The 27,891-nt window shown below is 41.9% G+C and overlaps 1 protein-coding gene and 1 long non-coding RNA gene across 2 annotated transcripts; one reads left to right on the forward strand and one right to left on the reverse strand.

Annotated features, from left to right (window-relative positions):
- The first annotated feature begins 100 nt into the window (after positions 1-100).
- ptpn9a (protein tyrosine phosphatase non-receptor type 9a) lies at positions 101-27,719 on the forward strand. Its single transcript, XM_084934035.1, has 13 exons — positions 101-715; positions 12,156-12,299; positions 17,009-17,098; positions 18,333-18,457; positions 18,841-18,946; positions 19,603-19,713; positions 20,377-20,693; positions 21,193-21,280; positions 21,542-21,611; positions 23,605-23,683; positions 23,778-23,928; positions 24,164-24,371; positions 25,348-27,719. Exons 1-13 carry the CDS (start codon positions 683-685, stop codon positions 25,536-25,538), a joined length of 1,713 nt encoding a protein of 570 aa, XP_084790161.1. The 5' UTR covers positions 101-682; the 3' UTR covers positions 25,539-27,719.
- LOC146382991 (uncharacterized) lies at positions 3,872-4,650 on the reverse strand. The gene is made up of 2 exons (XR_014800709.1): positions 4,592-4,650; positions 3,872-3,928 (listed from the first exon to the last, which is right to left on the reverse strand). It is a non-coding gene; the product is annotated as an uncharacterized LOC146382991 (long non-coding RNA).
- Positions 27,720-27,891: the final 172 nt, after the last annotated feature.

Raw genomic sequence — 27,891 nt, forward strand, 5'->3', positions numbered from 1 at the left:
AGTGGCGTTTTTTCCCCTGTTAGTTTTCTATTTTTATGAATGAAGGCGGAGGTCAGGGTGCTTTCGTCATGTTCTCGACTTATCCACTAGGGGGGGCGCAGCAATACGCAGAGAGAAAAGCCTGCTGTCTCTCGCGGTGCTCAGGGTCGTGCGCGTGTCACCGTCTCACAGCATAAAGGCGAGGTTCACAGCTTCAAAACTTGCGATACATGGCATGGAGGAGGCAGCGGGCAGCCGCAGTCCGACGTGTGCTGAACACGGTCTGAACCCGAGCTGAATGAAGCGAGTCCTCGTCTAGGCTGTTCCGAGCGCCGTGCTTTTCCCCCCCTCCTTCCCTTTTCCATTTCTAATTTCCTTCTCGGTGAAATCTGACACATCAGCGGCTCGCTCGAGTTTGTAGACTGGTAGATTTATGCTAATTGGCCCGCGTGCTTCGCGATCGCAGGCGGTATCAGGAGCGAACACACTCGGCTGAAAACTGTGGCGTTTTTAGACGCCTTCAAGTTTGTGAGCGAGAGGGACAACCCCCCCGTCCTCCTCCTCTTCCACCTCCTCCTCCAAACCCCGTTTTTTCACACGAGGGACAGACACACCGACATCACCGCCATCCTCTGCTGTATGAGACGGACCAGTGTCGGGAAGGAAACAAAAAAAAGAAGTGGTCAAAGATTTGACGGGAATCATGGCAGCTACTTTATCAGCGGAGGAAGAGCAGGTAGGCCCTGAGAGTCCGTGTCTTTTACACTTCTTCGTTTCTGGGTTATGTTGGCTAACAATAAATAAATAAATAAAAAATCTTTCAGTCTCGAGACTCTACCTGGAGGCTTTTTTTGCCCTGTGTACTGCGAGTGCGCAAATGGTGGCTGTGCTCCGAAACGGTCCTGAATGCGGAGCGGAAATATTGTATCGATTTCTGGCACATTACTGCTCTCTTTGCATCACTGTCAGCGGCTGAGCTGATGGGCTGCAGCACAGGCCGAGCTTGTCTTTATCGCCCCCCTAGAAACTGGAAGGGAAGGGGGGCATGTTTGTTTCGTGTGTCGTAGTTAAACACGGTGTATTGACGGGAAACTGCTTGGCCGCGAGAGTCGGAAACGCTGGCCGGTCTTTCACAAAATGTACACAGTAGAAACTTGGCTCAGCGTAAAGAGTCATGTATGCTCATGCCGTGCCATCCGAGCACATTTTAACGCACATATCGCCGCACTTTCTAAGTTAAGGATGGAGGAAGTGCGTTTCTCTCAAATATTTGAGTACTTTGTTGTTTGCTTTAAGTAAAAATAGCCGTGCAAACTGTCCCCACACTCTTAAACACCAGCTTTAAGTCATCATATCGTTTTCGACATTATTGGCCTGTTTTTCTACTTCGAGGCTTGGAAGTAGTGAGAAGTGGGAGAATTCTGAGAAAACTATTCCAAGAACAGGAATTGGCCTATTGGCTCATTCTAGGCTTCAAGAACTCGGAGCCCGAAGAACGGAGCGTTTATTCTAGGAATGATGAGACTCTTGATTGTTGGAGCAGAAGGATTTGCTTGATAAATCCCTTAGATGATGGACAAATAAGCAGCCAGCCTTTGTTTTTGTTTGTTTGAGGTAATGTCTGAACAGGTCCTGAAGTGTAAAGATTTGCTTGTTTGCTCTTTTTTGACTTGTGATTTTTTTGAGTTGAATATTCCTGCGATTTCTAGTATTTAATCATATGAGGATGGAAATCTTTTACAGACCTAGCTATAAAACAGAGTGTAGTAGTTATGCATGAATGGTAGAGGCGGGCAGATCGAAATATCGATGGTATCGATGCCGATGCTGGTATCTGTATCTTACATAGGCGAGTTCAGACTCTTTTTAGGGGTGCTCAAGCGTCCCTAAATTTCATCACACCACCCCTAAAGAAAACTGCCCAGTGTTCTTGGTGCCATGATGATTCAGTCTCTCACAGAGGCGTTGCTTCTTCAGCAGTGTGGTTTGTCATTAATACTCTAGATAAGACTTGAGTTGCTGCACCAGAAAGAATATGCAGGGGTAATTTCATGACACAAATCAGTGATTAGCTTAGCTAATGTAGCCTAAATCACCAGAGATTATTTGCTAATTTTAGCTTTTCAAGCCACTAGTCTGCTGGCAACTAGTGATATACCAGCAAAGGAGCTGATGTACTTTATTTGTGCACTTTTTAGTTTGTTAAAGATTTCTATTCCAATTCTGCGCTTCATTGTTTGTCTGCAGTACAGCTCCTGATCCAGGTGAGAGCAAGTCGAAAGGAAGTTTACGTCCAGTAGCAGCCTGTAGTCAGTCTGAATATTGTTATAAATGAGGAGCAGTTTATGCCTTTCATTGGTTTGTAAGTTCTGCTTCGCTGTTACAGTTGAACTTTTGGGTAACAGCACAAAGTCGGAGAGAACAGAAGCGAGCACAATGAAGACAGCAGAGAGAGGAAAACAAACGGGCAAGAGTGAACCTGTAGTCAAGGCCAACAAAATTATAAAGGGAGTGTTGCTTCCGTTTTGCCCATATTCTTTGATAATGATTTTTTTTTTCTCACTCAGTGTCTAGGTGGGTTCTCTCCAGGTACTCTGGCTTCCTCCTACACTGTAAACACATGCAGTCAGTGGGGTTATGTTAAGTGGTGATTCTTAACTGCTTATAGGTCTGAATGGTTGTCTGTCTGTGTTAGTCATGTGACAGTCTCGCAACCCGTCCAGGGTGTAGCCCACCTCTCACCCTATGGCAGCTGGGATAGACTCCAGCCTTCCCACAACCCTAATAAGTATAAGTGAAAGAGAATGGATGGATGGATGGATAATTTTACATGCATTTAATGGAAGCTTTGTGTGCATACTTAAAAATGTCAGTAGATGCTCGAAAGAACATATTTATGTTTGTTTTTTGTTTTGTTTTTTGTCCCCAATTTTATTTATATAGAACCAAATCACAACAGTCACCTCAGGGCGCTTTATATTGTAAGGTAGCCCCTACAACAGTCATGACTCCCTATGAGCAAGCACTTTGGCGACAGTGGGAAGGAAGAAACCTCGGGCAGAACCAGGCTCTGAGAAGGGAGGCTATCTGCCGCGACCAGCTGGGGTGAGGGGAGGAAGATGGGACAAAATACATGCTGTGGAAGGGAGCCAGAGATTAATAACAAGTAATGATTCAATGCAGAGAGGTCTATTAACACACAGTGTGGGAGAAAGGTGACTGAAGAAGAAATACTCAATGCATTATGGGAATCCCCCAGCAGCCTACACCTATTGCAGCATAACTAAGGGAGGATTCAGGGTCACATGATCCAGTCCTGACTATATGCTCTATCTTACAGAAAGGATTTTCCACTTTCTGTAGTGAAAAATGTTGCTTTAAGTGCTTGATGATTTGGTTGACTTCCTCTATGCTATCTGGATAATTTGTCAACATACAGCCTGCAATGACCACTGACATTGGTAACTTGGAGATCAGTGAAGGCGACATCAATGTTATAAACAGGTTTTTAAACATTTACTGCCACACAGGTTTTCCCTTCTTTCTGGGACGGCTTTGTTTACTCAAGAACTATAATGTCATTCACATTCTGCACATATTGTAGCAGTACGGTTCAGTAGTAAGACTGGCTGCTAAGGTGGCCTGCCTGCAGTCCAGATAGGTCATGCATCATGAAATGCAAAGACCCAAAACTGTCTTTGTGTTTTTTCTCAATTACATACAGAGTAGAGCAGGGCGATATGACCAAAAATATTTATCACGATATATATTTGAAAATTTGCGATAACGATATAACTGATGATATAATTGACACTAGACAAAATACTTTACAAGTCCACAACTTTATTAGTGCAAAAAACCCCATCAATGTATTTTCACTTAAACAAGCAGCTGTTTTTTTTTTTTTTTTTTTTTTTTTTTTTTTTTTTTTTTTTTTTTTTTTTTTTATCTTCATTAAAGTTATATAAAAATTTAACAGTGCAAATGCAAATTCCTTGCTGACAGTTTAACCAAAAGGCATTTCCAGTGGAAATTGGCCGACATATCCTGAGCATAACCATGTTTAATATCCACAAAACTTAAAAAGAGGTTATACACACACAATACAGTAATATTATGTTGAAGCACAGTACATATGACTCCGCGAGGCGTCTGCCTAATATAGCCGTAACGCTCCGACAATCCATCAAGCGGTGCGGGTTCGTAGCTTAGCAAAGTTGTACTAAAACATTTGACAGATTTTCGAGCGCCGTGTACCACATAAAATCGTTTCGAGGTCAGTAAACACAACCAGAATTCATACATAAGGCACACGGGATTATAAGGGGCACTGTCGATTTTCAGAAAAATCAAAGGATTGATTTTAAGTGTGCCGTATTTTCCAAACAACACGGTAATAACGACGGCCCGCTAGCATGCGCTACCAAAAATAGTGCTTTGTTGTGTATCTGACGGACGAAAGCTAAACCAGTTCCACACCACTGAAGTTGCAGCATTTTTACAAACCAGTTCTGGTTCATCCGTTTCATTCAACGATCCACTTTCGCTCTTCTCATTCTGCGTCGCTGCCATGTGCGTATGTAAACATAGGCACTGCGCATGCGCGTTTTACTTTTTTTTTTTTTTTTTTTTTTTTTTTTTTTTTTTTTTTTTTTTTTTTTTTTTTTGGTGTGTGTGTGTGTCCCGTTTGGATCTTTAGCCATCAGAATTGTTGTCTTAAGTATGGAAGCCCGTTTCCGCCACTAAATAAAAACAAAAAAGCTAGTATCCATAACTCAAAATTTCGAGTTACTTTTCTCAAAATTTCGAGTTAGCTCTGCCAATCAAAAATATACGTGAATGAGGTCGCTTTCTTGTTACCCGGAAGCATATGGCGCAGGGGAACGCGCACTCAAAAACGGATCCCAACAAATTGGCGCTTTCGCAAATACGTTTGCTGATAGTAACACCATGTGATTCAGCTAATAACACAGGGATTTCATCATTTGTGAAGCCAGGCTGAAAACACTCAGCAATCTGTGCATTCACGACTGGATGTAATACCGGTAGCTTAGCTGTAGCATTTGTAGCTGAGGGCTTCAGCTTCCGGGTAACAAGGAAATGACGTCATTCACGTAGATTACTGATTGGCAGCGCTAACTCGAAATTTCGAGTTACTTTTCTCAAAATTTTGAGTTAATAAATCGAAATTTCGAGTTAATATGTCAAAATTTCGAGAAAATAATTCGAAATTTTGAGTTATGGATCTTTTTCTTTTTTTTTTAGTGGCGGAAACGGGCATCCATACTTAAGGCCAAGAAAGATGCCAAGCGGATTTATTTTACCAAGTGGATCTTCATGGCCTTGCCATATTGGTCCATTTGATTGACCTTTATTATAATTATGAATTTATTTTATTTTCGGTTGCTACAAACGGGACAGACATGACTGGGGGATAGGACAGGGAGAAAGAATGAAAGAAAGAGAGGGAGAGAAAGAAAACCAAAGGCGAGAAGAGACGGTGAGAAAGGGGGAAAGAGGAAAAAAAAAAACAAAAAAAAACAAACAAACAAAACACCTGGATCACCTGTATGGAGAAAAAAAAACAGAAGAGAAAGCAAACAACAAAGAGCAACATAATATGTTTTACCCATATTCTATCGCGATATTTCATTTTCTTATCATTGCCCAAAATTACACCGGTATGATATAGCCCAGCCCTAATACAGAGTTTATATGATTTGCAAACAAATGCATTCCACATGTATTTACATTTAAAGATTAGTTGTGGGGTTTTTTGTTGTTTGTTTGTTTTTGTTTTTTTTGGGGGGGGGGGGGGGGGGGGTGTTAAATGTAAAGTTAGCATAACCATCTGTTCTCAGAAATCAGTGTTTGATCCTCTATGGGTTGTCGTACAGTTTCTGGTATTTTTTTTCCACCTCATTGATGTCACTGATGATACTCAAGATAGTAGAGGACATTTCTCAATATAATTCAGTTTAAAAAAAAAAAAAAAAAAAAAAGCACCACAGACTGCTGCCTTTAAAAATAAATTCAAGTTGAATCAACAGCAGTCTAACTCATTCATGAAGGTAGGGGTTTATGTATGGCTGTCGTATTAGATTATGTAAGATTTTATCAGCTTCTGGTTTGAACATAACCAGTTGAAGTTATCTCGCTGTTAAGCTTACCCAATTATTTCGAAATCCAGCATCAGCAGAGCAGTGCAGTTACTGTGGTGGAATAACAATGAGTTTGCAGAAGCTCGATTTCTCATATATACTACTTCTCGGTGCCAGTCATGCTCGTGCTTTCTCTTTCCACCGACTCCTCATCATCTGGCCAGCAGAAAGCTCCTTATCTGCCTGCTCCATTTCCTGTGTGAGCCAGGGCCCCTGCTAGGGTACCGGACGCCCTCATTACATCTGCAGCCGTGTGTGTGTGTGTGTGTGTGTGTTCTCTTGGGAGTATACACTGGTGTAGTGGTACTTCATTCTAAAGGCAGCTGTTAAAAGTATTTCCACTAGACTCTGGGTGGGGGGGTGGGGGGACTTTATGAGTTACAGAGTGTGTGTGTTGAGTAGAGTCTACTCCCCGGAAGCAGCAGAGTGAGGGAAAGTGGGAATAGGGAGATAGTGACGTTATTGACTTCCTGTTTTGGTATTGACTCGTGCCAAATGGGACTCAGTGAAGTGAATCGAAGGCGCTTGGCAACAGCAGTCCTACATTTGTAAATAGATTAGCATGGTATCTGTAATCAAATAAATGCTGGAAAAACCATGTGAAGGGCAGCCATGAATCCCGGGCGGGGGGGGAGGAGGAGATGATGAAGAAATGCATCAGCCTTCTTCCTAAGATCAAAGTGTAAGCATGACAATGCAGACACCCCTGCAGCACTGTTTTCAGTAATCCTTCCATAAAATATGAGCTGACACACTGATACAGTCACCACGAATCCTTCTCGGATGGACTGATTATTGATGTCAGTACTGAGACATTCAGGACCAGTTCTTATAACCAAGCATTGTGGTACATGTGAAAATTCCAGTTTGCACATTAATCAGGTGCTTCATTATGTACCATTCAACTGCTGGTTAATGAGAGTTTCTAATCAGCCATATGGCAGCAACTCGGTGCATTTTAGGCATGAAGAACTGATCAATAAGAACCTGTTGCAGTTCAAAGTGAGCATCAGGATGCGGAAGAGAAGTGTGGGGGGGATACAGAGACTGGTCTGAAAACATTAAGCTGATGGGAAGGCGACAGTGACTCAATAGCCACTTGTTACAACAAGAGGTGTGCAGAAGAGCATCTCCGAAGCCACAACATATTGAACGTTGGAGCAGATGGCCTACAGTGGCAGGGGACCACGTGGATGTCACAACTGTCAGTTAAGAAAGGGGAAATTGAGGCTAATTGGACAACAGAAGAAATTTGAGGTGAGGGTGAGTTGGCTTGTCTGATAACCACTTGTTACATCCACAGTGTGCAGAACAGCATCTCTGAACCCACAACACGTTAAACTTTGAAGTAGATGATACTTGTTCACCAAAATTGGACAATAAAAAAATTGGAAAAATTTTGCATAAAGAATATGAAAAAATGGAGCCATCTCCCTTGTATTACTGTTTCAGGCTGGTTGTATAATAGTGTGAGGGATATTTTCCTGACACACTTAGGTCTCTTAATGGCAATTGAGCATCCTTTAGACACCTTAAGTTGCCTAGATTTTGTTGCTGACCATGTCCATCCCCGTCTTCTGATGGCTGCTTTCAGCAGGATAACAGAGCATGTCACAAAACTTGGATCTTGAATGTGACACTGAACTCAGGTGACCTCCACAATCACCAGATCTCAATCCAATAGAGCACCTTCACATAATGGTCGTGCAGTCGACAAATCTGCAGCAACTTTCTGATGCCATTATATCAATATGGAGCAAATATTATTGTTTACTGTAAGCTTATTTTAAGTAAACATGCACAGAAAGAATTGACTTGTTTTACTTATAACATGTTGGGCCTCAGACCCTCATCAGGCAAAGTTTATGCAAACAGTGCTTTGTTTTTCTGTCCAGTTAAGAGTTTTTGATCCTGGTTTACTAAATACAGTTTTTCTACTGATGACTGGACAGAACAAAACCTTTGCACATGGATCTTAACTCAGACACAAGGAAGATGTGACTGGGATGTTTTATTCACAAAAATGAATAGAAAGTAATCACGATAACTGATTGGCAACATTGTTGCTCAAAATAGTCACCCGGGAGTTACCTTGACATAAAAAGTATAGCAGTATTGGATGGTAATTGCAGCTTACCACGACGTTGTTCCTTGGAGACGAATTGCAAGATTATTTAGTCATTATTGATGAACTACTTTTCCAACATGCATGCTAGTAGCATGGTGGGCAGTTGTGGCAGGAGCATTAGCCTTAGAAGAATGTGGGTTGAAGCAGCATAGAATAAAGGTTGTCAATGAATGTAGGGGAATGTACTATAATAATAGTCGAGTGGCATGACATTTGGATCACACAGAAAATAGGAGTGTAGAGGATAATGTATGTTAATCAACTTTCAGTTGTCAAAGTGGAAATGCTGACTAAATGAATGCATTGCCAGTATGCTGCTATCAGTAATGATTTCCACAATGCAAAGTGCAGCATTATAAAGGTGTGAAAGTGATATCATGGTTCATTAGTTTCTTGAATCTGTTAACTCCTGACTGCTGCTGATTATAGCCCCTTTCTCATTATAGCAGACATCTTCCTGTAGTGATTTCCTGTAGCAGTGACCCCTTTAGGGTGGGGTGTTGTAACATGTTTGTACAACTGGATCTTTGCTTTTAGCGCTAATAATCAATCACAACTTCATCAGTTAACTCCCAACACAGGAGGTCACAACCACAGCAAATCTGATCAATTAGTTATTGTCTGTCATCGTCCGCCACAACCAGCGAACAACACTCACAACAAAAACAGGATTATGTAACGTCAGGCCAGAAAATGTTTCTCTCTGCAGTCAGGATGACTTGTGACTAGATACAAACTCATTCTGTGCTCACAGAAACCCCTCTGGCTATGGCAGGACACATAAGCTCGAATCAAGTGGTGTGTTTTTTTTTGTTTTGTTTTGTTTTTTTTTATAAATAATTGAACTTCAAGGAAAAAAGAAAATCTCCAGTTATTTCAGAAGTGGGGCAAGTCAGCCAAATATTTATGCATCCTCCAGGAATTGAATAAGTCACTCCTCTGCAGTGAGTCTTCCACAGCAATCCGGTGCGCTATCATGAAAACAAACTGGTTCATCCTCACATTCCACTCTTGGCAGATATGGCCCCAGTGCAGAAAAGCCAAACAAGACTGGCTTCTACTGGAACACAGGGTCACCACCTGGAGTTGGCAGACTGTCCTTAAAAGGCTAAGAGCAGCTGTCAGACCGCTGAAGTTTTTTGTAAACCTGAGTGTACCTGAAAGTAATCTGACAGGAAGCTGTCTTTGGCCAACAAAAGAGCGCAAACGCTTAACGTTGCAGCAACAGCAAAGAGCACAAGGCCCATATTAAATACCTGTTGTACTTTTAGATTTGTAGACTAGAATTTTGTAATATTAGGAAATAGCTGTACTCTGAGCCAAAGCAAAGGAAACATCCCACGTTGAATGTCATGAAATGTGCTGGAGAGGTGGAGGCCAGAGGAAGAAGCCAATAAATGTTATGAATCTGGATCATTTTCTTTAACGTTGCGAGTTGCGTCAAATGCGTTTGCTTTGACTGAGGACTACACTCGTCAAGCCCACTTGCGCATCACATGTATGTTAGATTGTATTTTTTTTTTTTCTTGTTATCGCTGAGTAGATTTATCACAGTTTTCCCTGCAAATATTTCCAATATATTTTAATGGAGGTATATCTAACAAAACAAACTAGTCTGAAGTCCACTGCTTGTGTATCGCACAGATCTGCGAAGGGCGCTGGGTAAACTGGACCTAGCTCCGTGGTCCAAAACAGGACCTTTATTGGTTTCGCTTGTGTTTCTGGTTGTTGGACCAATAATGGACAGATTTCTTTTTTTCCTTTTCTTTTTTTGTTTGTTTGTTTTCCATCTCTCTAAACCCTAGACCCTGTTGTTTGGAATCTGGCATACTGGATTCACAAGAGAAATCTGCAGACACTGTTGTCACTTTTCCGTGGCAGGAATTCCAGGCAGGCATGTGGCGGGGCAAACATTTAGAGGAATGGACCCTTAATGGCCCCTTTTTTGTTTGCATGTCTGTGTAGGATACATTAATGAGTTTGCAGTAATTTTGTGTCGGCAGCTTTTCCTCAGCTGCTCAGAAGAAAGTACCATGAAGTACATACATTCTGAAGTATCGCAGCAGGTGTATCTTAATGGCTCATTCCAGGATTTTTATTTTCCTTGCTCTTCTCTGTTGGCCATTCCCACATTTTATGACACATTGCATCTTCTCTACAGTGAAAACCTCATAACTCATTATACCCTCCCCCGCTTCCCTTCCACATTTTTTTCCCATGAGAATCGGATGTCAACAGGCCTCAGCCCTGTCAGGTGCAATCATCCCTCATCCCTTGCATGCTAAGGCCTCTTGAACAGAGCAAAAGCTGCAGGCCCTCCTGCTTTTGAAAGCACTAGCTCTGCCGAGGGGAGACAGTGGCATCCTGTCTTCAGGCTCGGCGCTCATCAGGGATCGTTCTGTATTCCTGAAGAGCCGCGGATTCCCTGAACTTGACTTCCTGTCTCCCGAGCGTGCCCCACTGCTGCCGTGCCTGAGCAGAGAAGCGGAACCCTGTGTTTTCTGAAAGCGTGAGCTTTCATTGCCTCCTCCTGTCGCCTTTTTGAAGGATTCACTTGGTGCTGACTCGCTAACGCAGAGAGTGGGAGGGGGGGGGGGGGGGCTGAGGGAGTGTATATAATAAGAGGGGAGAGGCAGGAAGCCCCTGAATGACTGCAGGCTAAATGCAGAAGTTACTTCCAAGATGAGCTGAAGGCCTCGAAGTTAAACACATTTTTCTAAATTACAAGTGCAGCATGAAGCCAGCAAGACATTAAAGATATCGCAATGCTGAAAGCACACTTTTTAAAAGGGAGAGAACTTTGTTACTTAAGGAAGTTATAAAAACATATTTATAGGTATCACATGTGACGATCCCATAGAGGAGTGCCGTGAGTTTGCAGCTGTGCAGAGCTTTATGGAGTTGGCGCATGCAGCGTTCGTGTTTTGGCTCATTTTTATCACTCATGGTGTCATTTTTGACTGCAGCAGTTTTCAGCTGGCTGTACCTGCTCAGCACCATGTGGCACAAAGACAAAGTTAACAAAAGGCTAATGAAAATATGGAGTGTTTGGGAGCTAAAGAGCCAGATGTTTCCCTTACTGTTAACAGAGACCACAAAAGGGGAGCAAATATTGGGCATTAATGCCAGATAACCCCCAGTAATCATAACATCAGTTGCTGTTTTCACGCTTCTTGCCATTCTGTTTCGGTCCATTAGAGATTCTTTCCTGTAGTTGCAGCCAGATTTCCTAAGAAACCAATTATCATCTTCACCTCAGATGCAGAGTTTGATGGCCAATTAATCATCTTCTCTTGAAAGAATAATGCTGACACGCAGTTCCATTTCTTTGAACAAGGCAAACACACCTTTCGGTTCGAGCAAGCTCAGGACACACGACTTTACCCGTGTTGTGTGGGGCTTTTTTTTTTTTGTTTGTTTGTTTGGTTTTTTTTTTAAAGTAATTTCACTGCCAAGTACTATTAAAAGTCTGTGCAGCCTTGTCATTAAAGCAGCTTCATGTCATAAACACCAGTTTGCAGGATTCGGTTACCTTCCCCCGCTCATGCTTCAGGCTGCGAGTTTTATTTCGAGCAACAAATGTCTCCCCGTAATGTACATGTGTCCATTTGCATGTGTCACTCCACTTTTGTGTTCATTTTGGTGTAAATGTTTACTTCATCTTCTTTCTGCTTGTTGCTACATTCTTTACTTCATTCTCAAGGATATACAGCAGCATATCCCCCACTGCAGCAGGCCATAACATTGCATCAAATAATCTCTGGGGCCGTAGATAGCACTTCCTTTGAGGATGTATCAAGTTCAAACCCCCAGTTTCACTTCCTTCCTGCTTGACCCTCAGATTTTGGGACAGCAGAGTTTTCTGACAACATCTGTGTGTGTTTCAGGCTACCAGGCAGTTTCTGGAGGAAATCAACAAGTGGACCAGTCAGCATGGAGTGTCTCCGCTGTCCAGGGAATTGGCCGTCAAGTTCCTCATGGCTCGCAAGTTTGACGTCCTCCGAGCCATCGAGCTGTTCCACAGTTACAGGGTAAGGGCGTCAGGAGACGACGATGCTGCTGCAGCACTCTGGAACAAATACAAATATTCAAGGTCAACAGCTCAGCGACCTAAAACGGCAGTTTTCCATCCTTACGGTTGTGTAAAACATACCTGCCATGTATGTTTAAGCTTGTTAAATGGGTGCATTGATACAAGGCTGTTCTTGGCTTTGTCCTGGCAAGGTTTTGATTTCATTTACATAACCAAACCTGGACGTCAAGTCTAGAACAATGTTATCTTTCATTTCACCTGGGTTTGCTGTGTCATACACACGGGAGTGGCTAGAGCTCGAAACACCTTAACGCAATAGATAACATTCAGTATAAGTGGGGGTTTTTTCTCTCCCTCCCAGCAATATTAAAAACCAAAAAAAAACTTCCCCAGATCTCACCTGAAATTTTATAAATAAATTTCAGGTTTAGAACAAAATAGAGTTTTCAATCTAAGAGAAACTGAAAACACTGGGCAAACTAAACACAATTTAAGTGGTTGGCAAGTTTTAATTCACACTTTGACTACACCAAAATCTCAAAGTGTGGGTATATTTTTAAAAAAAAAAAAAAAAAAAAAAAAAGAGAGAGAGGAAAAAATCCTGAAACTAATTTATTCCACATTTGAAAAAGGGGGGGGGGGGGCACACATCCTTATGGTATAGTGGTGAGATCAGCTAAAGGCAGAGATTGGATTAGTGTTGTCACTGTGGGCTGTGCAGATGGGTGCTGTTTTTATAAGGTTGCTCCTCTGCTTTGCTTAGGTCACAAGCAGGTGAAAGAACAATGATCTGATATGTGACGCTGCGCCTCCGTCAGCCAGGGTCAAACTGCAGCCAAACAAGCCCCCTGCGTTAGGTTAGGTTTAGCTCCTTTAAAGGAGGAAAACAAATTGAAGCCCTGACTCATCTCAAGATTATTGCAGTTGTTTTGGTGAAAAGATGGTTTCCAGTTAATAGCTGCTCTAAATTTAGATTTCTAACTGAGAGCAGCAGACTGTTATGAATCTGTAACACGTTGCTTCTGACGTATAACTACAGTTTACTGACTTGTTCCAAAGAAAATGTACACTTAGTGCTATATTCTGGGTTTCTGTGTAGTTTTTATAAAATCTGCTGCAGTTGACAACAAGCGTCCCTCTTGGTTGACGAGTGTGGGGTGTCTTCACTGTGCCCAGAAATGGCAGCACAAGGCCCTTTTTCATTGAGCATATTTCCTCAGAGGCTGTTGCCAAGCAAGAGATGGCCTGAGCAGATGCATCACAAACCTCGGGGCCTGACACACACACCAACTCACGCACTTATTTTATTTTTTAATTTTTTTAATTTTACATCGGGGGATATTTCAAGAAGCGGTATTCAGGCTTTTCAAGCTTTCCAGAAAGCTTGTTGCGAATCAAAATAGGGGCTGGTTTGGTCAGCTGAGGTTATGAAGTCGGTCTAAAGGAGGAACATGAAGTTTCACATGTTGGGCGTGCATGCTAAACCATGTTAACACAAAAATAGTGCTGGATGTAACTACTTTGTGTTAGAGGTCAAGTGAACTAGATGGCACGTGACTTTTTTTTTAAGTTTACTTTGTGGGGGTGGGGTGGGGGTGATCTTGTCTTTTGTATTTTGGAGCCTTTTTGAAGCATGAAAGGCAAATGACAGCTATTCATGTCAAATAGACATGGCTGATCTTCTCCTTTTTTGCTTCCTGTTTGCTTGTTGTGCTCTTAGCCACCTCCCTGGGGAGAAATGCAGTGAAAAAAGTTTAAAAACATACTGTATATCTGTAGCATGCTGGCTGTATAATCTTCTGGTGCGGGGATATCGAGAGATCACCAAAGAGTCAAAATGAGAAAACGATAAGGTGAATCTGAGGACTCACCTGACACTACGTGTCACAGAAAGGACATCTGGTGAAATGACTATCAAGCCAGAAACTGATAAAGGTGAAACTTTCAGGGCATCAGGTCCTACTGCAGGTTTTGTTTTTTTGGGGGGGGTTTTACCCTCTAAATGTCAATACTGCTCCAAATATGAACATGCAGAATGGCATTTATCAAATCGACAAACAAAAAGTTGTCAGGCAAGTTTCATGCAAATTCTAACTTCTTCATGATTGTAGTTGTGGCACCGTCCTTTTCTTTTAAAGTCATTTCAGTCATCAAGGTAGCTTTCACCAGTGAGTAGCTGGCTCGCTCATGACCGCCTTCGGTGTGACTTTAAGAAGGATTAGTCTCCCCTACCACGCTGCAGCTCATTTAACACAGCTTAATGCTGCGTCAGCACCAGGACGAGGCTGGGGACAAGTCATTCGTTAGGAGAATGGGGGAAGGGAGGGGGCTTGGAGGGAAAGTTTCCAGTGCGCTGTTTGTTTGGAGGGTTAGATTCTTCATTTTATGGCAACACTTAAAGCCGACCTCTCATTTCTCTAACCTGGTTTAGTGCCGCGAATGTGGCAAATGATAAACCTCAAGGATCAATTTGCCACTTGTTCATTTCCTATTTTACATTGAGATGCTACTGTGAGGTTTTAAAATGCACAAAAACATGTTTTTCCCTGTGATGATGTTAAATAGTAAACAGGAAATGCATTGCAGTATGCAGGGGGTTATGAGCCGGGGTTTAATTATGGGGACACGACAAATTTTCCGAAGTCTTTTTGCTGTCAGGGTTACTATCTATAAACTTTAATAGTTGTGGGTCATAGAAAATGTAGCATCTTGCAAGTATCCGGGTTAAAAAAAAATCGCCTCGCAGATCACCCCCCTGTGTTTACGGTCTGAGGCCACAGATTGTTATATGACGGAGTGCAAAATTGGTACGATATTCTCTTAAAGAAACATGCGTATCAATTTTTACTAAAAGCTATTTAACCACAAGTAGACCAGCTTCAGATAAGCTAGCCAAGTGTTACATTAAGGAGGCTGGTGAGCATCAGTTTTGTCAAGACGTGTGACGGGATTCATTCAGAATATCAGAGCATCTCAGATTACTCCACTTCCTTGATAAAACATCATGAAAAAATCGTGAAACCATAGAGAAGGCTCTCCTCCACACAGTCGTCATTTAAAAACAGTAACATTACGACTAACAGCTAGCCGAACAGCCAATCATTGTCTTAGCCAGGAACAGAACAAAAGTGATCCCCCTTAGGCTGATTTTTAGTTTTAGTGTTAGCTAACATAAACTAATGTTAGCTAAGTCTATTACACCCAACCAACCACATGACGTCATGTTCGGTACTGACAGAAGATGGCGCTAAACGTGTTTTTAGGACTTTACGCACTTATTTCTTAAATCCAGCTTTACAGTGTTACTTCTATGTCAGTTTTTGAGAGCAAGACTCGATGGTGCATATTAGCCATGTGTAGTGTTTCATGTCCCTTTTAAATTATTGGAACAGCTGTTACTTTATTTCTAAGGGCAATGTTCAGAAAGAAACATTGGCAGCTATAGTTATTGTATGTGGACATGTGAGTATACTATACTGCCAGTTTTAAACAGGACGTTGCTTCACTTTAACTATTATAATTCATTTTATCAAGATGTCCTAAAAAGCCTTCATTTGATCCAAAATGCTGTAGTGGGAGCACTGACAGGGAGCAGAGAGAGCATATTTCTCCCATATTAGCTTCTCTTCAATGGCTCATTGAAATTTAAAAAAACAAAACAAAAAAAACCTTCTCACATGCAAGGTTTTGAATAATCAGGCTGCATCTTATCTTAAAGACATCGTAGCACCATATCACCCCGATAGAGCACTTCATTCTCACCCTGCAGGTTTACTTGTGGTCCCTGGAATATTTGAAAGTAGACTGGGATGCAGAGCCTGCAGATTTCAGACCCATTTGGGGAAGAGACTCTCTCTACTTTTAAGATTAGGCTTTAAAACTTTCCCTTTTGATAAATTATATAGTTGGAGCTGGATCAAGTCGTGGCAGATGGCCGCCCCTCCCTGAGTCTGTCTCTGTTGGAGGTTTCTTCTGTTAAAAGGGAGTTTTTCCTTCCCACTGTTGCCAAGTGCTTGCTCATAGGGGTTTGTCTGATTGTTAGGATTTTCTCTGTATAATTAAAGTGTTTACCTTAAAGTATAAAGCCCATGAAGCAACTGTTGTTGTTGGTGCTATATAAATAATTATAAATAAATAAATCTTCAATCATCTTTAGAGTGGCAAGTAAGCACTTCAGGAAAGCTGTACGGTTTAACCAAGAATGCTTTTTGTGGAAAGGGAGTGTTCTAATATGTAACTCTACAGTTTCCTTCTGACGTATTTCATGGAGTAATGGCAGTCTAGTGAAGTCTGAATCTGTACATCCGTTACCATTAAGACCCGAGTGCTTACAGTCTTAAAAGGAATAAAAGGGTTGCAGAGAAATCGGTGAGCTGCAGCAGTTCCCGTCAATCTGTAGAAAAGCTTCATTTAAAACTAAAGGAGGCGTTTTAATTTGGCCAGTTTCAACAGCGGGAACTCAAAGTATCTCTAGTTTAATATTGTTCACAATAAGTCTGTAAGATCAACTATAATTGAAAAGCTGAAGCTGAAGTTTAAGACTTTCCACAGAAAGTGGAAGGGGGGGGGCTAGCAGAGAGGAATCCTCCCGGCAGGAAAGCCAGGCAGGTGATTCACTATTGTTCAGAAAGGAATTCACCTCAAAGTGACGGCCTGTTAGAGCTGCCCCACAGCTTGCCTTCACCTGCTGTGATCTGTTTTCTTCAGGAAACGCGTCTTAAAGAAGGAATTGTCAGACTTCAGCCTCAGGAGGAGCCTCTGCGGTCCGAGCTGCTCAGTGGAAAGTTCACTGTGTTGGTAAGTGCGTTCCTGAAATATCCTCCACATTTTTAGATTCATTCAAGGTGTAATGTGTAACGTGCCCACATGGAAATGTTGTGTATTAATATTGTGCGTGTATATGTTTAGTCAATTTCTACAACGTACCTCATCCCAGTGATTCCAGTGACGTTTAGTGTGTATGTGTGTGTCTTTTCATCAGGTTTCTAATGCTGCTGCGTTAACAACAATAACAGTGACTTTACTTCATTCCTTAGATTGAATGTTCAAAAACTAAGCCCTCATCCTGATGTGCTTTTTGGGGTGCAGGCTATTTGTTGACTTTCCAAGTGTGTTTCCTGTGCGAGATAAATCTGGCCTTTTGTCAGCCAAATTGTGACCGTTAAAGATGCCGACTTCCACCGCACACACATGCGATCACACGCGCACACACACATTCCCGTTTCCCCGCGTTTCCCTTTTTTCCTTCCCCGCTGACGTGCCACAGTGGCATTGATGCTGCACATCCTCTCGCCTGACGTCGGAGTTCTCCAGCCTCAGCAGCGGGCTTCACATCCTGTCTGGTGTATTTTTAGCCCTCGTGCCAGAGAATACAGGCTTATTTACTTACAAAGGAGCTTTTTCCGGAGGATCTCTGGTCACCAGCTCCACTTGAGTGAAGAGCCTCGGTTCCCCGGGCACCCCCATTCTCAGCACAGTTCAGCTTTGGCTCAGAAAATGCATTCTGTCTCTACCCCAGGAAGAAAATGAAGAGATCCGAGACCCGCGGCATCAGTAATGACAACAATTGTTCATTCTGTTGAACTGTTGACAGCCCTTTCTCTGAGCTGGCAACCTGCCAGCATGTGAACCAAAGTGCCCCCCTGTGGTCATTTTTCTTTTTCCATTCTTCGTTTTTGCACTTCTGTTTGGGTGTTGTTGTCACACTTAGCTCTAGTAAACTCCTTCGGAAACCACACAGTTTCTAAGAATGGCATCATAATTCATGCATTTGAGAAACTTGAATGCTAGATATAAAGATATTCAGAATAAGGCTGGTACTTCTATGTGTGTGTGTCCATCTTGCTTATTTTCTGCCGCCTTGCTCATAACTCCACAATAAACAATACAGAATGAACCCAGTACTAATAAACAATCCCCAATTCAGTACAGGGTGGGGTGGGGGGGCAGCAATTGCCTGGAAAATTGTGACAAACTGCTTTTGCTCTGCTGAATGATAACCTGCCAGTATTGTGTGCTTGTGTATTTTCAGAGTGTACGAGACCCTTCAGGGGCCTCCATCGCCTTGTACACAGCCAAACTGCATCACCCCAACAAGACAGGCAACCATGTGGTGCTTCAGGCCCTCTTCTACCTCCTGGATCGGGCTGTGGAAAGGTGAGGAACGTGGATTTCAGTGAACGAAGCTGCAACAAAACGGTCACATTTTGTTTTCAATTTTTGGTGAGAGTGTCTGCTAAAGTGCTGGGTATTTGTTTTTCCTTGAAATACTGCATAGTGTGGCATTGTAGCCTTTAAACGTCTTACTAAACACATCACTCGCTTTATTTCAGTGAAAGTTTCTTTTCTTTGAAGGAATCCTATGAATCAAATTTTGTACATGAAAAGACAGTCTTACTGGAACTTGTTTAAGTCTTCCCCAAAATGACGTTTATCTGCCGTGTGGGGAATAAGTTCCACTCGACAGCACAGGGTAGTAGTTAAATGACCTAATGAAGATATCAAAAACTGGATTTTTCCTTTTTGTTTTTGTGTCACAGCTTCGAGACTCAGAGGAATGGCTTAGTGTTCATCTATGACATGGCAGGCTCCAACTACACAAACTTTGAGCTGGACCTCAGCAAGAAGATTCTCAACTTGCTCAAGGTTTGGGATTTCAGTGCAGTATAGTGAATAGGTGCTGTAAACATCAAAAATGAGATGCACATGCTCGGATTATTCACAGGACCAGATGTAAACAGTACTTTCATTGATCTAAAGGAGCTGAAAGTCTTCATTCCTTTCCAGGGCTAGAGTAACGGCTAACTGCACATTTATTTCCATCTTAGAGAGTAGTAATCTGATTTATTTATAAATGTTTTGTCTTCCGGGATTTAAGTAAATGTCCAAAAAGGCAAATGAGTGACTCACTGTGTGAGTTGATAGCCTTTAAAGTATTACTTAATCCATATGCAGTGGCAGTGGTACTTATTTTTGCAGTTGCCTGCATTTAAGTGAGTTACACTTTAAACATGTAGCAGTATGTCCGCTGGAGTCAATAACACCGACTATTATGTGGTCACATCAGCAGCAGCGGGATGTATTCTGTGCCCACATATTGATCTCTCTGGAGCAGCTGTCGTCCTCAGTCACATACAGTACACATACTGTGTACTTAATACCTAGATGCACAAGTACCATAAGATAAACTTGGTTGCCCCTTAATTTACAATATATTAATAAATATAATAAGCATAAAATTTAAAATGTGAGTTCTAAACAAAGAATTTGGTTTACTGTAATTTACCATCTTTGTCCACCAGGGGGCGTTCCCTGCCAGGCTGAAGAAGGTGCTGATCGTAGGTGCCCCGGTGTGGTTTCGAGTGCCCTACAATCTGCTCAGCCTGCTTCTCAAGGAGAAACTGAGGGAGAGGGTAAATGTTTTGACTACTTCTCAAAGTAGCTCTTCAGCTTCATTTTTATGATAATTTATTAAGTAAGGGAAGGGCAAAAGCTTCCTTTTTTCTTTTTTTTCCTTCTCAAATGCCAGGCAGTGAGTGATTCGGTGTACCAACTGTGCATGTGATTATGAGATTCTTTAACTGCTTATCCTGCTGCCTCACACATGCCTGAGATGTTGAATCACTAGAGTCAGGATACCTCCTACATTATTACCAGTCATTATTTTATTAGCATTGATTTCTTAAGAGCCACTGTGCACGGGATGTATTTATTTTTATGCCAAGAGTAGGAGAAAAACTGATATTTAAGATAAAGCAGGCTTAAAACAAATGGTATCCTGTTGCATTTTTTTTTTTTTATTGGTTCCATATCATGAAGTCAATTTTACATACACAGGTTCCTAACTGAGTGAGATGACACAAGTATTTGCATGCCAGCTGTAGAAAGACTGCAGCATTTTCACATTTATCTAAAGTGCACAAAACCCTATATGAGATCCAGTTATTGTAGTCTGCCTTCAAGATATGGTAGTGCTAACAGGTTAAACTCACGGGCAGAGTGCCTTTGACCTTTTATGCCGTTTTCTTTGGGGGTAAAAACAAATCCATCTCAGTCTATGTCTCTCCTAACTCCAGGTTCAGATGGTAAAAATGGCCGAGCTGCGGCAGCACCTCCCCAGAGACTGTCTGCCTCAGCACCTTGGTGGCCTGCTGCCTCTAGATGCGTACAGCTGGAACCAGCAGCTACTGGCGGGCCAGAATGGCAGAATAGACCCTGTGGATGAATTGGTGGGCATCCCCTTTGAAGATGCCTCCATTCACGTCCCCGGACCAGAGTCCATGCGCCCGCAGGAGCTGCTGACGCACCTCGGCAGGCTACAGCGCTCGGGCATCCATCAGGAGTATGAGGAGCTACGCAAAGAAGCACCACCCGGAACCTTCCACTGTGCACAGTGAGTTTAGAGCAGCAGGCGCACATTCAGTGCTCACTTTAAAATCTGATTCTGTCTGGCTGAGCAGAGCTGCCAGAAAGATTAGTTTATTAATACCTGTAATCTTTTTATGCTGTAGGTGCAGCGTGCATTCTGGGAAGGACAAAAATTAGTAGTATTGTAATGTAATCAATTCCACAGCATGTCCTTTAACCCCGACTTCAATAGATGACCTTTCTAATATTTTCAGAATGTTTTGTTTTGTTCCTTATTGGCATTTATAAAGTGGAATGTATAGCTGTGCTTGGTGACTGCATCTTTTTCCTCATTTTGCATACTTAGCCTCTAGTTTTCTATAAATTCTTCAAGTCTTCTATAAATTATAGACCTCACTTCAATGTCACATGTAACTAAGTAGCACATGACCAGAAAACCAAAACTTTAGTTCAGTGTGTGTCGACTGTTATTGTAATTGTAAACTGCATTGGGCGGCAGCAGTAAACTTTTGTTTTGTCTACAGAGCAGCCTACAATCAGGAGAAGAATCGCTACGGCGACGTGTTGTGCCTTGATCAGACGAGAGTTCGTTTGAAACCCAGAAAGAATGAGGTAAATGCTGTTTTAAAAAATGTGCATTTCATTTGATCAGTTCCATTCATGGTCACTCTTAGCTGTCAAGCTTAAAACTTCTAACTGGCTACTGCACTCCCAGTACTCAGCTGGACACCTACCACCTAGCTTATAAAGCAAACGTGTAACCAAACTGTTGGATTTTCTCCTCTAAAGTCTCTAATGCGCCAACAATTGAACTGGCATGATGTGTTTGGCATTCTGTTGACCTTTTGTGACCGGGTTTTGTTGCTCTCACAGAGATCAGACTACATCAATGCGAGTTTCATGGACGGCTACAAACAGAAGAATGCCTACATTGGTACTCAAGGTACGACAAGTTAATTTATTTAAAAGGACTGTTTTTAAAGTGGCATAACACTGCAAAACAGTCCTGTTAATGAGCTAAACTGATATCATCAGTGATGTTAAGTGGAACCTACAGCCAAATAAGTGTGTGACTACAAGGGAACCTTTTTAAATGAGGACATTTGGTCATCAGCCTAAGTGGGCACTGTTACTACCACTGCTGTGTCATAAATGGCAATAAATGTAACTGAAGCATATAAGTGGACAGTGGCAGTAAGCTGAGGTGGACAGTTTGTTGCCCAATAAAATAAATATTATAATAACAGAAGTTAGTACTTTCAAAGGTGTATTTCTAATTACTCTACAGTAAGTTACTGCAGATTTCTGATTAATTGAACGCTTCTGGAGTAAGGTTTTATATAAACACTTAAAAATACAAGGAGAAAAATGTTACTAGGAGGTATGTACACTGCTCAAAGCATTATGTCAGTGTCACTACTGGTAACATGAGGTGATACCTGAACCCTACAGTGGTTGCGCAGGTAGTCCAGCTCCTCCAGGATTCCACATCAATGTGCCATTGCCAGAAGGTTTGTGTCCCCCAGCACAGTCTCAGTAGCACGGAGATGATTCCAGGAGACGGCTAGATACTCTAGGAGAGCTGGACAGGGCTGAAGAAGGCCTTTAACCCATCAGAACTGGTATCTGCCCCTTGGTGATTAAAAAATGACCTCACATAGGCCACTGGTGTGAACATGTCTGACCAAACAATCAGAAACAGACATCATGAGGGCGATATAAGAGCCTGACAGGTGCATAGCACCGTGGAACCTGATTGGCATTTACCACAGAATACCAGAATTGGCAGGTCCATCACACCCCATGCTTTTTACAGATCAAGGCATGTTCACCCTGAACACATGTGACAAACATGAAAGGGTGTGGAGAAGATTGGGAGAATGTTGTGCTGCCTTTAATATCGTTCACCGTGACTGGTTTGGTGGTGAGTACCTGATGTCATCAGGCATGCATGGATCACATGGAGGCCATACAAACTACTGAGTACTCTTGAGCTGCTGTATCAAAAACTGTATCACTTTTTTCGTTTGGGTTTTTTTTTTTTTTTTTTCTCTCTCCAGGGTTTCTTAGAATTCAGCCCTCTGTAGATTGATTATCATTTCCAGCCAATGATGTAGCACCCTTTCATTCCCAACACAGTACAGAGGGGTTTTTTTTCCCCCACATTAAGATCTTGTGTGTTTTCAGTGTGTTCCTCCTTCCTTAATTTCTTTTTAACACGGTAGTTCAGGTAGAATTGTATTTGAACAGCCGGGAGTGAGAATAATCACTCATGCACTGATACGACCACAGTTTCTGGTGGTTTTGCAACATGTACCAAAACGCACTCACCACCCAACCTTGCACACAACTTTACTTGCAGTGCAACATTTCTTCTCTCACTACAGGGATCCCTAGGCTTCTAGGAACATTTGTAAGATCAGTGGGAAGAACAGTAACACTAATGACCATGCACCTGAAGACATCTGTGGTATTTTACTTAAGCTTGTGTCCATAAATACGCCATCACCTCTGAGAATGCTGGGAAAACCTTTGCTCACCTCTGGGACTAACAGTTGCTGACTGTATGAAGACCAGTTCTTTGGAATTCCTGAATTAGACTTTAAAAAAATGAAGTGACATGAAACTGATTTGTATAAATGCCCAAGGTTAATCTGTTTGTTTTCAGAAATGATCATGTCATCCTGATTTCTGATGACATTTCACTGCTGTAATTCAATGATTCAGAAACGACTGCTAAGACCACCAAAATTATTTGGCAGTCTTACATATGAGCTGAATGTTTGTCTTTATTGTGGGTTAAGGTATCTCATTAAGGAGCTACTCCATGCAGTTAAATGAGTATGACTCATTACGCTGGGATCAGATTTTAATTTTATTTATTTTTACTCACTGTAATTTTGATTTGCTTCGACTTTGGTGTTTGTATTGTGCAGGACCACTAGACAGGACCTACGGTGATTTCTGGAGGATGGTTTGGGAACAAAATGTCCTTGTTGTTGTCATGACAACCAGGTAATGGAGTTGATGAACTACAAGTATCTGTTTTAATTTTTAGAAGTTGAATCGGTGTTAATTTTGTCAAATACGTCCTGACCCTCTGTCGCAGGACCGACGAAGGCAGTCGGAGAAAGTGTGGGCAGTACTGGCCTCTGGAGGAAGGTGGACAGGAGGTCTATGGCCACATAGCAGTAGTGAACCAGAGGGTGGACCACCACAGCCACTACAACCACACCACTCTTGAACTGCACAACACTGAGGTGAGAAAAAACATTTTGCTTAATGTTGCGGCCAAAAAATCTGGCATTGCCTGAAAAGCACCAGTAACAGAGTGGGATCGATATCCTCATCATATTCTTTGCATTCCCCAAAATGTTCAAAGTACTCCACTCCCTGGTTCAGTTGAATGTTTTTCAACAAGCAGAATGCATTTTCTGTCGTACATATTTTCTATCATAAAGCGTATAACCTGTAAAATTTTATTTGTGTATTCAGACATGTGAACAGAGACAAGTGAGTCATTTCCAGTACCTCAGCTGGCCCGACTATGGCGTCCCCACCTCAGCAGTGACTCTGATTGACTTCCTGGGAGCTGTGAAGAGACAACAGAGAAAAATGGTCAAGGCTCTGGGATCTCAGTGGACAGGCCACCCGCTGGGACCGCCAATGGTGGTCCACTGTAGTGCAGGGATTGGGAGAACAGGTGAGATGCAGGGATAAAAACCTTCTTCTAGGGCTTCAGGCCGTTTTATACCCACCGTGCAGTGCCTCACAAACTGCACCCAACAGCAAAGTTGATGTCAAACTGACACATCTGCTGTCGCTGCAGCTGGGTTGAACACAAGTGTTGTTCCTGTCAGTTTTTACCACTATTTTAATGATGTAGTTATACAGAAGCTCACGTTCACAGATTATACAGAGCTAGACGGAGCAACAATCTTGCATCTTTTCATTTGAAAAGATGCAAGATTGCTTTAGTGGTGAGAATACTGTAGCAGGTACCTGCGTCTTCATGGCTTGCATGAATAGATGCATGTAAAGTGACCAACACGATGGGTGTGCTTGTGCTTTAAGGCCTCAGTCACACAGTCTTAGCAACCCATCACCAACCACAGGTTGCGCAAACAAAATCTATATTCCCTGAGTGGTTGGAGACTGGTTGCTGGCTGTTAGTATGTGAACTAGCCACACAGCGAGTACTGCACCAAAAATTCTCCTTACTTTGGTAACTAGCAGATTGTTGCTGTTGGTCCTGGTTTGCCTACCTGTCTGCCGACACTCATACAGAGGGGGTTTGTCTCCAAAATAAGTCATGCCTTTTGAAAGGTGTTGACTCCAGTGCTAAGTCACAACTTTTACTCTGATGGGAAACCTTCTGTTTCTAGTTTGCAACTGCTTGCTCAGTGGTAAGAAATTTTGAAGCCATGCAACGTAAAGTATTTTCAGAGAAGTTTGTATGATGATGCAGACTGAGTCGCTGCAGCAAACTGCTAGCAGCCAAAAGAATCACAAGGAGGTTTTTTGGTACAGCAACATCCTGCAAAGAGTAACCTGAATATTCTGTTTTCCTGAATGAGTATGTTTATCAGACTGTATGAGAATAAGGCTTTTAATCAACATGATAGCGTTTCATTGTCTGTAATCTTAAAGTGTTGCCACTAACCCGCTGTTGTCGGCAGGTACCTTCTGTGCCCTGGACATCTGTCTGTCCCAGCTACAGGACGTAGGCTCACTTAACGTGTGCCAGACAGTGCACCGCATGAGAACACAGAGGGCCTTCAGCATTCAAACCCCAGACCAGTACTACTTCTGCTACAATGCCATTTTGGAGCACGCCCAAAGACAGGGCCTCATCCCAGCCAATCAGTGAGCTTCAGCCATGACCTTCCAAACCAGTCCATGAGCCCTGTGATTCCTGCAGTCAAGTCTGTTAGCTCCAAGCCATGTTTTGTGATCAGTTAGCCCAGAAACTGTAACTTCCTCACAGATGCTGTCTTTACAAAAGATAAAAATAAAAACTAGGCCATAGCTTTTTGGCAGACCAAGACTGTGATGATAAAAGGCTTGATTGTTGACATTGTGTTTTTAATGATGACGTTTCTGGCAATGTGACGTTTTTGTTTATTTGCTGAACATGTCTCCAAAAATGCACGTCATTGTGGAGAAACTGCTCAGCGCAGCACAGTGGTGTTACATGCGTGAGATCAGGTCCAAGATCATCTTTTTTTCTTTTCTTTTTTCCCAAAAGTAGTTTATCCCATTGAACCTTTTAACATGGACACACAGTCCAAAAAACTGCTCTTTCATTTTCCTTAACTGCTGCTGTAGTGTTTCATAAGTGTTTCTTTGCCATAATAAATGCCACCTCGGATGAGACGGAACTGTGGCTGCTATCTTGTTTCATGTGTTCTTGGACAAATTGTTCTCAGTGCGGTTGGGAAAAATTGGGGTAAAATTGCTTGAACCATTACCATGGCTGTTCACTTTGGAAGCGTGTCTATGTTGAGTAACAGTGTGTCGTGATAAATGTTTGAGCTTTGGGAGAGTCAGATTGGGATATTTTTCCACCACTGTCCTTTCTCACGTGTAGACCTGAGGGGGGTGCTTATACCACTGGAACTGCGGTTTAGGCATGCAGAGCGTGCTTTAGGTAGATGCAGCGGGAAAACTGATTATGCTTTTTCACTGACTTTCTAAGGCTGAAGACCGACTAATGACCGATTTGGCTGCAGATGTTGTAGGTGAAAACGGCAATGGATGGTACGAGCTACTTTTGCATAGTCTCAGGAGTGTCATACCAAACACGAAGTGAAACCACAGTCAGGATAGAAGCAGTTTCATTCCATCAATGTATTCTCCTCCAGCCCAAATTAGTAAAGTACATCCAAAATGAATCCTCTCAAATCCCAAATGGCATTATTCATTTCAGTCCATGATCGTGCCTTCTTTTTTTTTTTTTTTTCTTGTTTTTCCCCCCCTTGATATTTAGCAGAAGGACCCTTTCTGCTAAATATGGAGTCATGGCAGCTTCGCTTATAGTGAGGTGGGCCATTGAGCTTTTGTTATTGTGGGAATGTATTCCTAAGCCCCCCACATGCATCCTCACACACTTGCTTAGAGCAGCCCATGCTGCAGTTACTATGCCATTTAAGCATGCATCTGTACATCAGTTAAGACCTCATGAGTAGTGCAATACTTTTTTCTTTAAAAAAAAAACAAAAACATGTCTTAGCACTTTGAAATAACTATTCCCAACATGCTCTGAGATTGGTCGTTATGGCAACGGGATTGGAGGAGGAAAAACTTAATTATTTTGCTCTACACGTGATGCTGGGATAACTTGATTGTTATTGTAAATTTAGTGACGCTTAAATATAAACCATTTACTGTAAAATGAATACAAATCTGCATAGTGCTTTACTGGGACAAACCAAGCTGATTTTTACTGGGAAAACCAGACGGCGAGGGTAGAATAGTTGAACCAAGCACAAATCTGTGCCTACACCTTATGAAGTCCCTCTGGGCCATGTGAGCATCAGAAACTTAAGTATAATTTTCATTATTATTGTTGCTTTCAGTTCTCCAGACTGTGGATGTAATCTGTGCTTTCATTTGGTCCCAGTATCTTGCCATTATTATTATTATTATTATTATTATTATTATTATTATTGAGTACATGTACAAAAACTAATGTTTATGTGTTGGGGGTGGGGGAGGGGGGTGTTCTTTGCTACAGAATTCATATTGAATTTGCTTGTAGTGAAGTTTGTGGGGGTTTTTTTGTTTTTTTTGTTTTTGTGTTTTTTTTTTCTGTCTGCCATCCTTGTGTACTTTTTTTGTTTTTTTTGTAGACTTTTCCTTTCAATGATGAACACAAATGTGCGCTATTTTATTTTTCTATTATTCAACAGCTATTTTCATACGATTAGCTAGGATTATACAATTATCTACATTAATTTTATATTTGTTCTGTTATAACCTGTTTATCATTCGTATGACTAGTGATTAAAGTTATACTGTATTAAATAAAATTTAAAAAAACCTATGCCAACCTGTGTCTTTGTACAGGTGGTGTGTTTCTTGGCACTTTTACTGTTCTTCACTGAATATGGTATCATTGTGTCAACAAACGCAGCTTCAGTCTTGTACTTAATGCAATGACATAAATGAAAACATGACAATTATCAAAGTAAAGCTAGGAATAAAAGATGTCTCTTACATCG

The sequence above is a fragment of the Perissodus microlepis genome, chromosome 7 (genome assembly GCF_051167445.1).
Source record: "Perissodus microlepis isolate ML-2025 ecotype Zambia chromosome 7, ASM5116744v1, whole genome shotgun sequence".
Lineage (NCBI taxonomy): Eukaryota > Metazoa > Chordata > Actinopteri > Cichliformes > Cichlidae > Perissodus > Perissodus microlepis.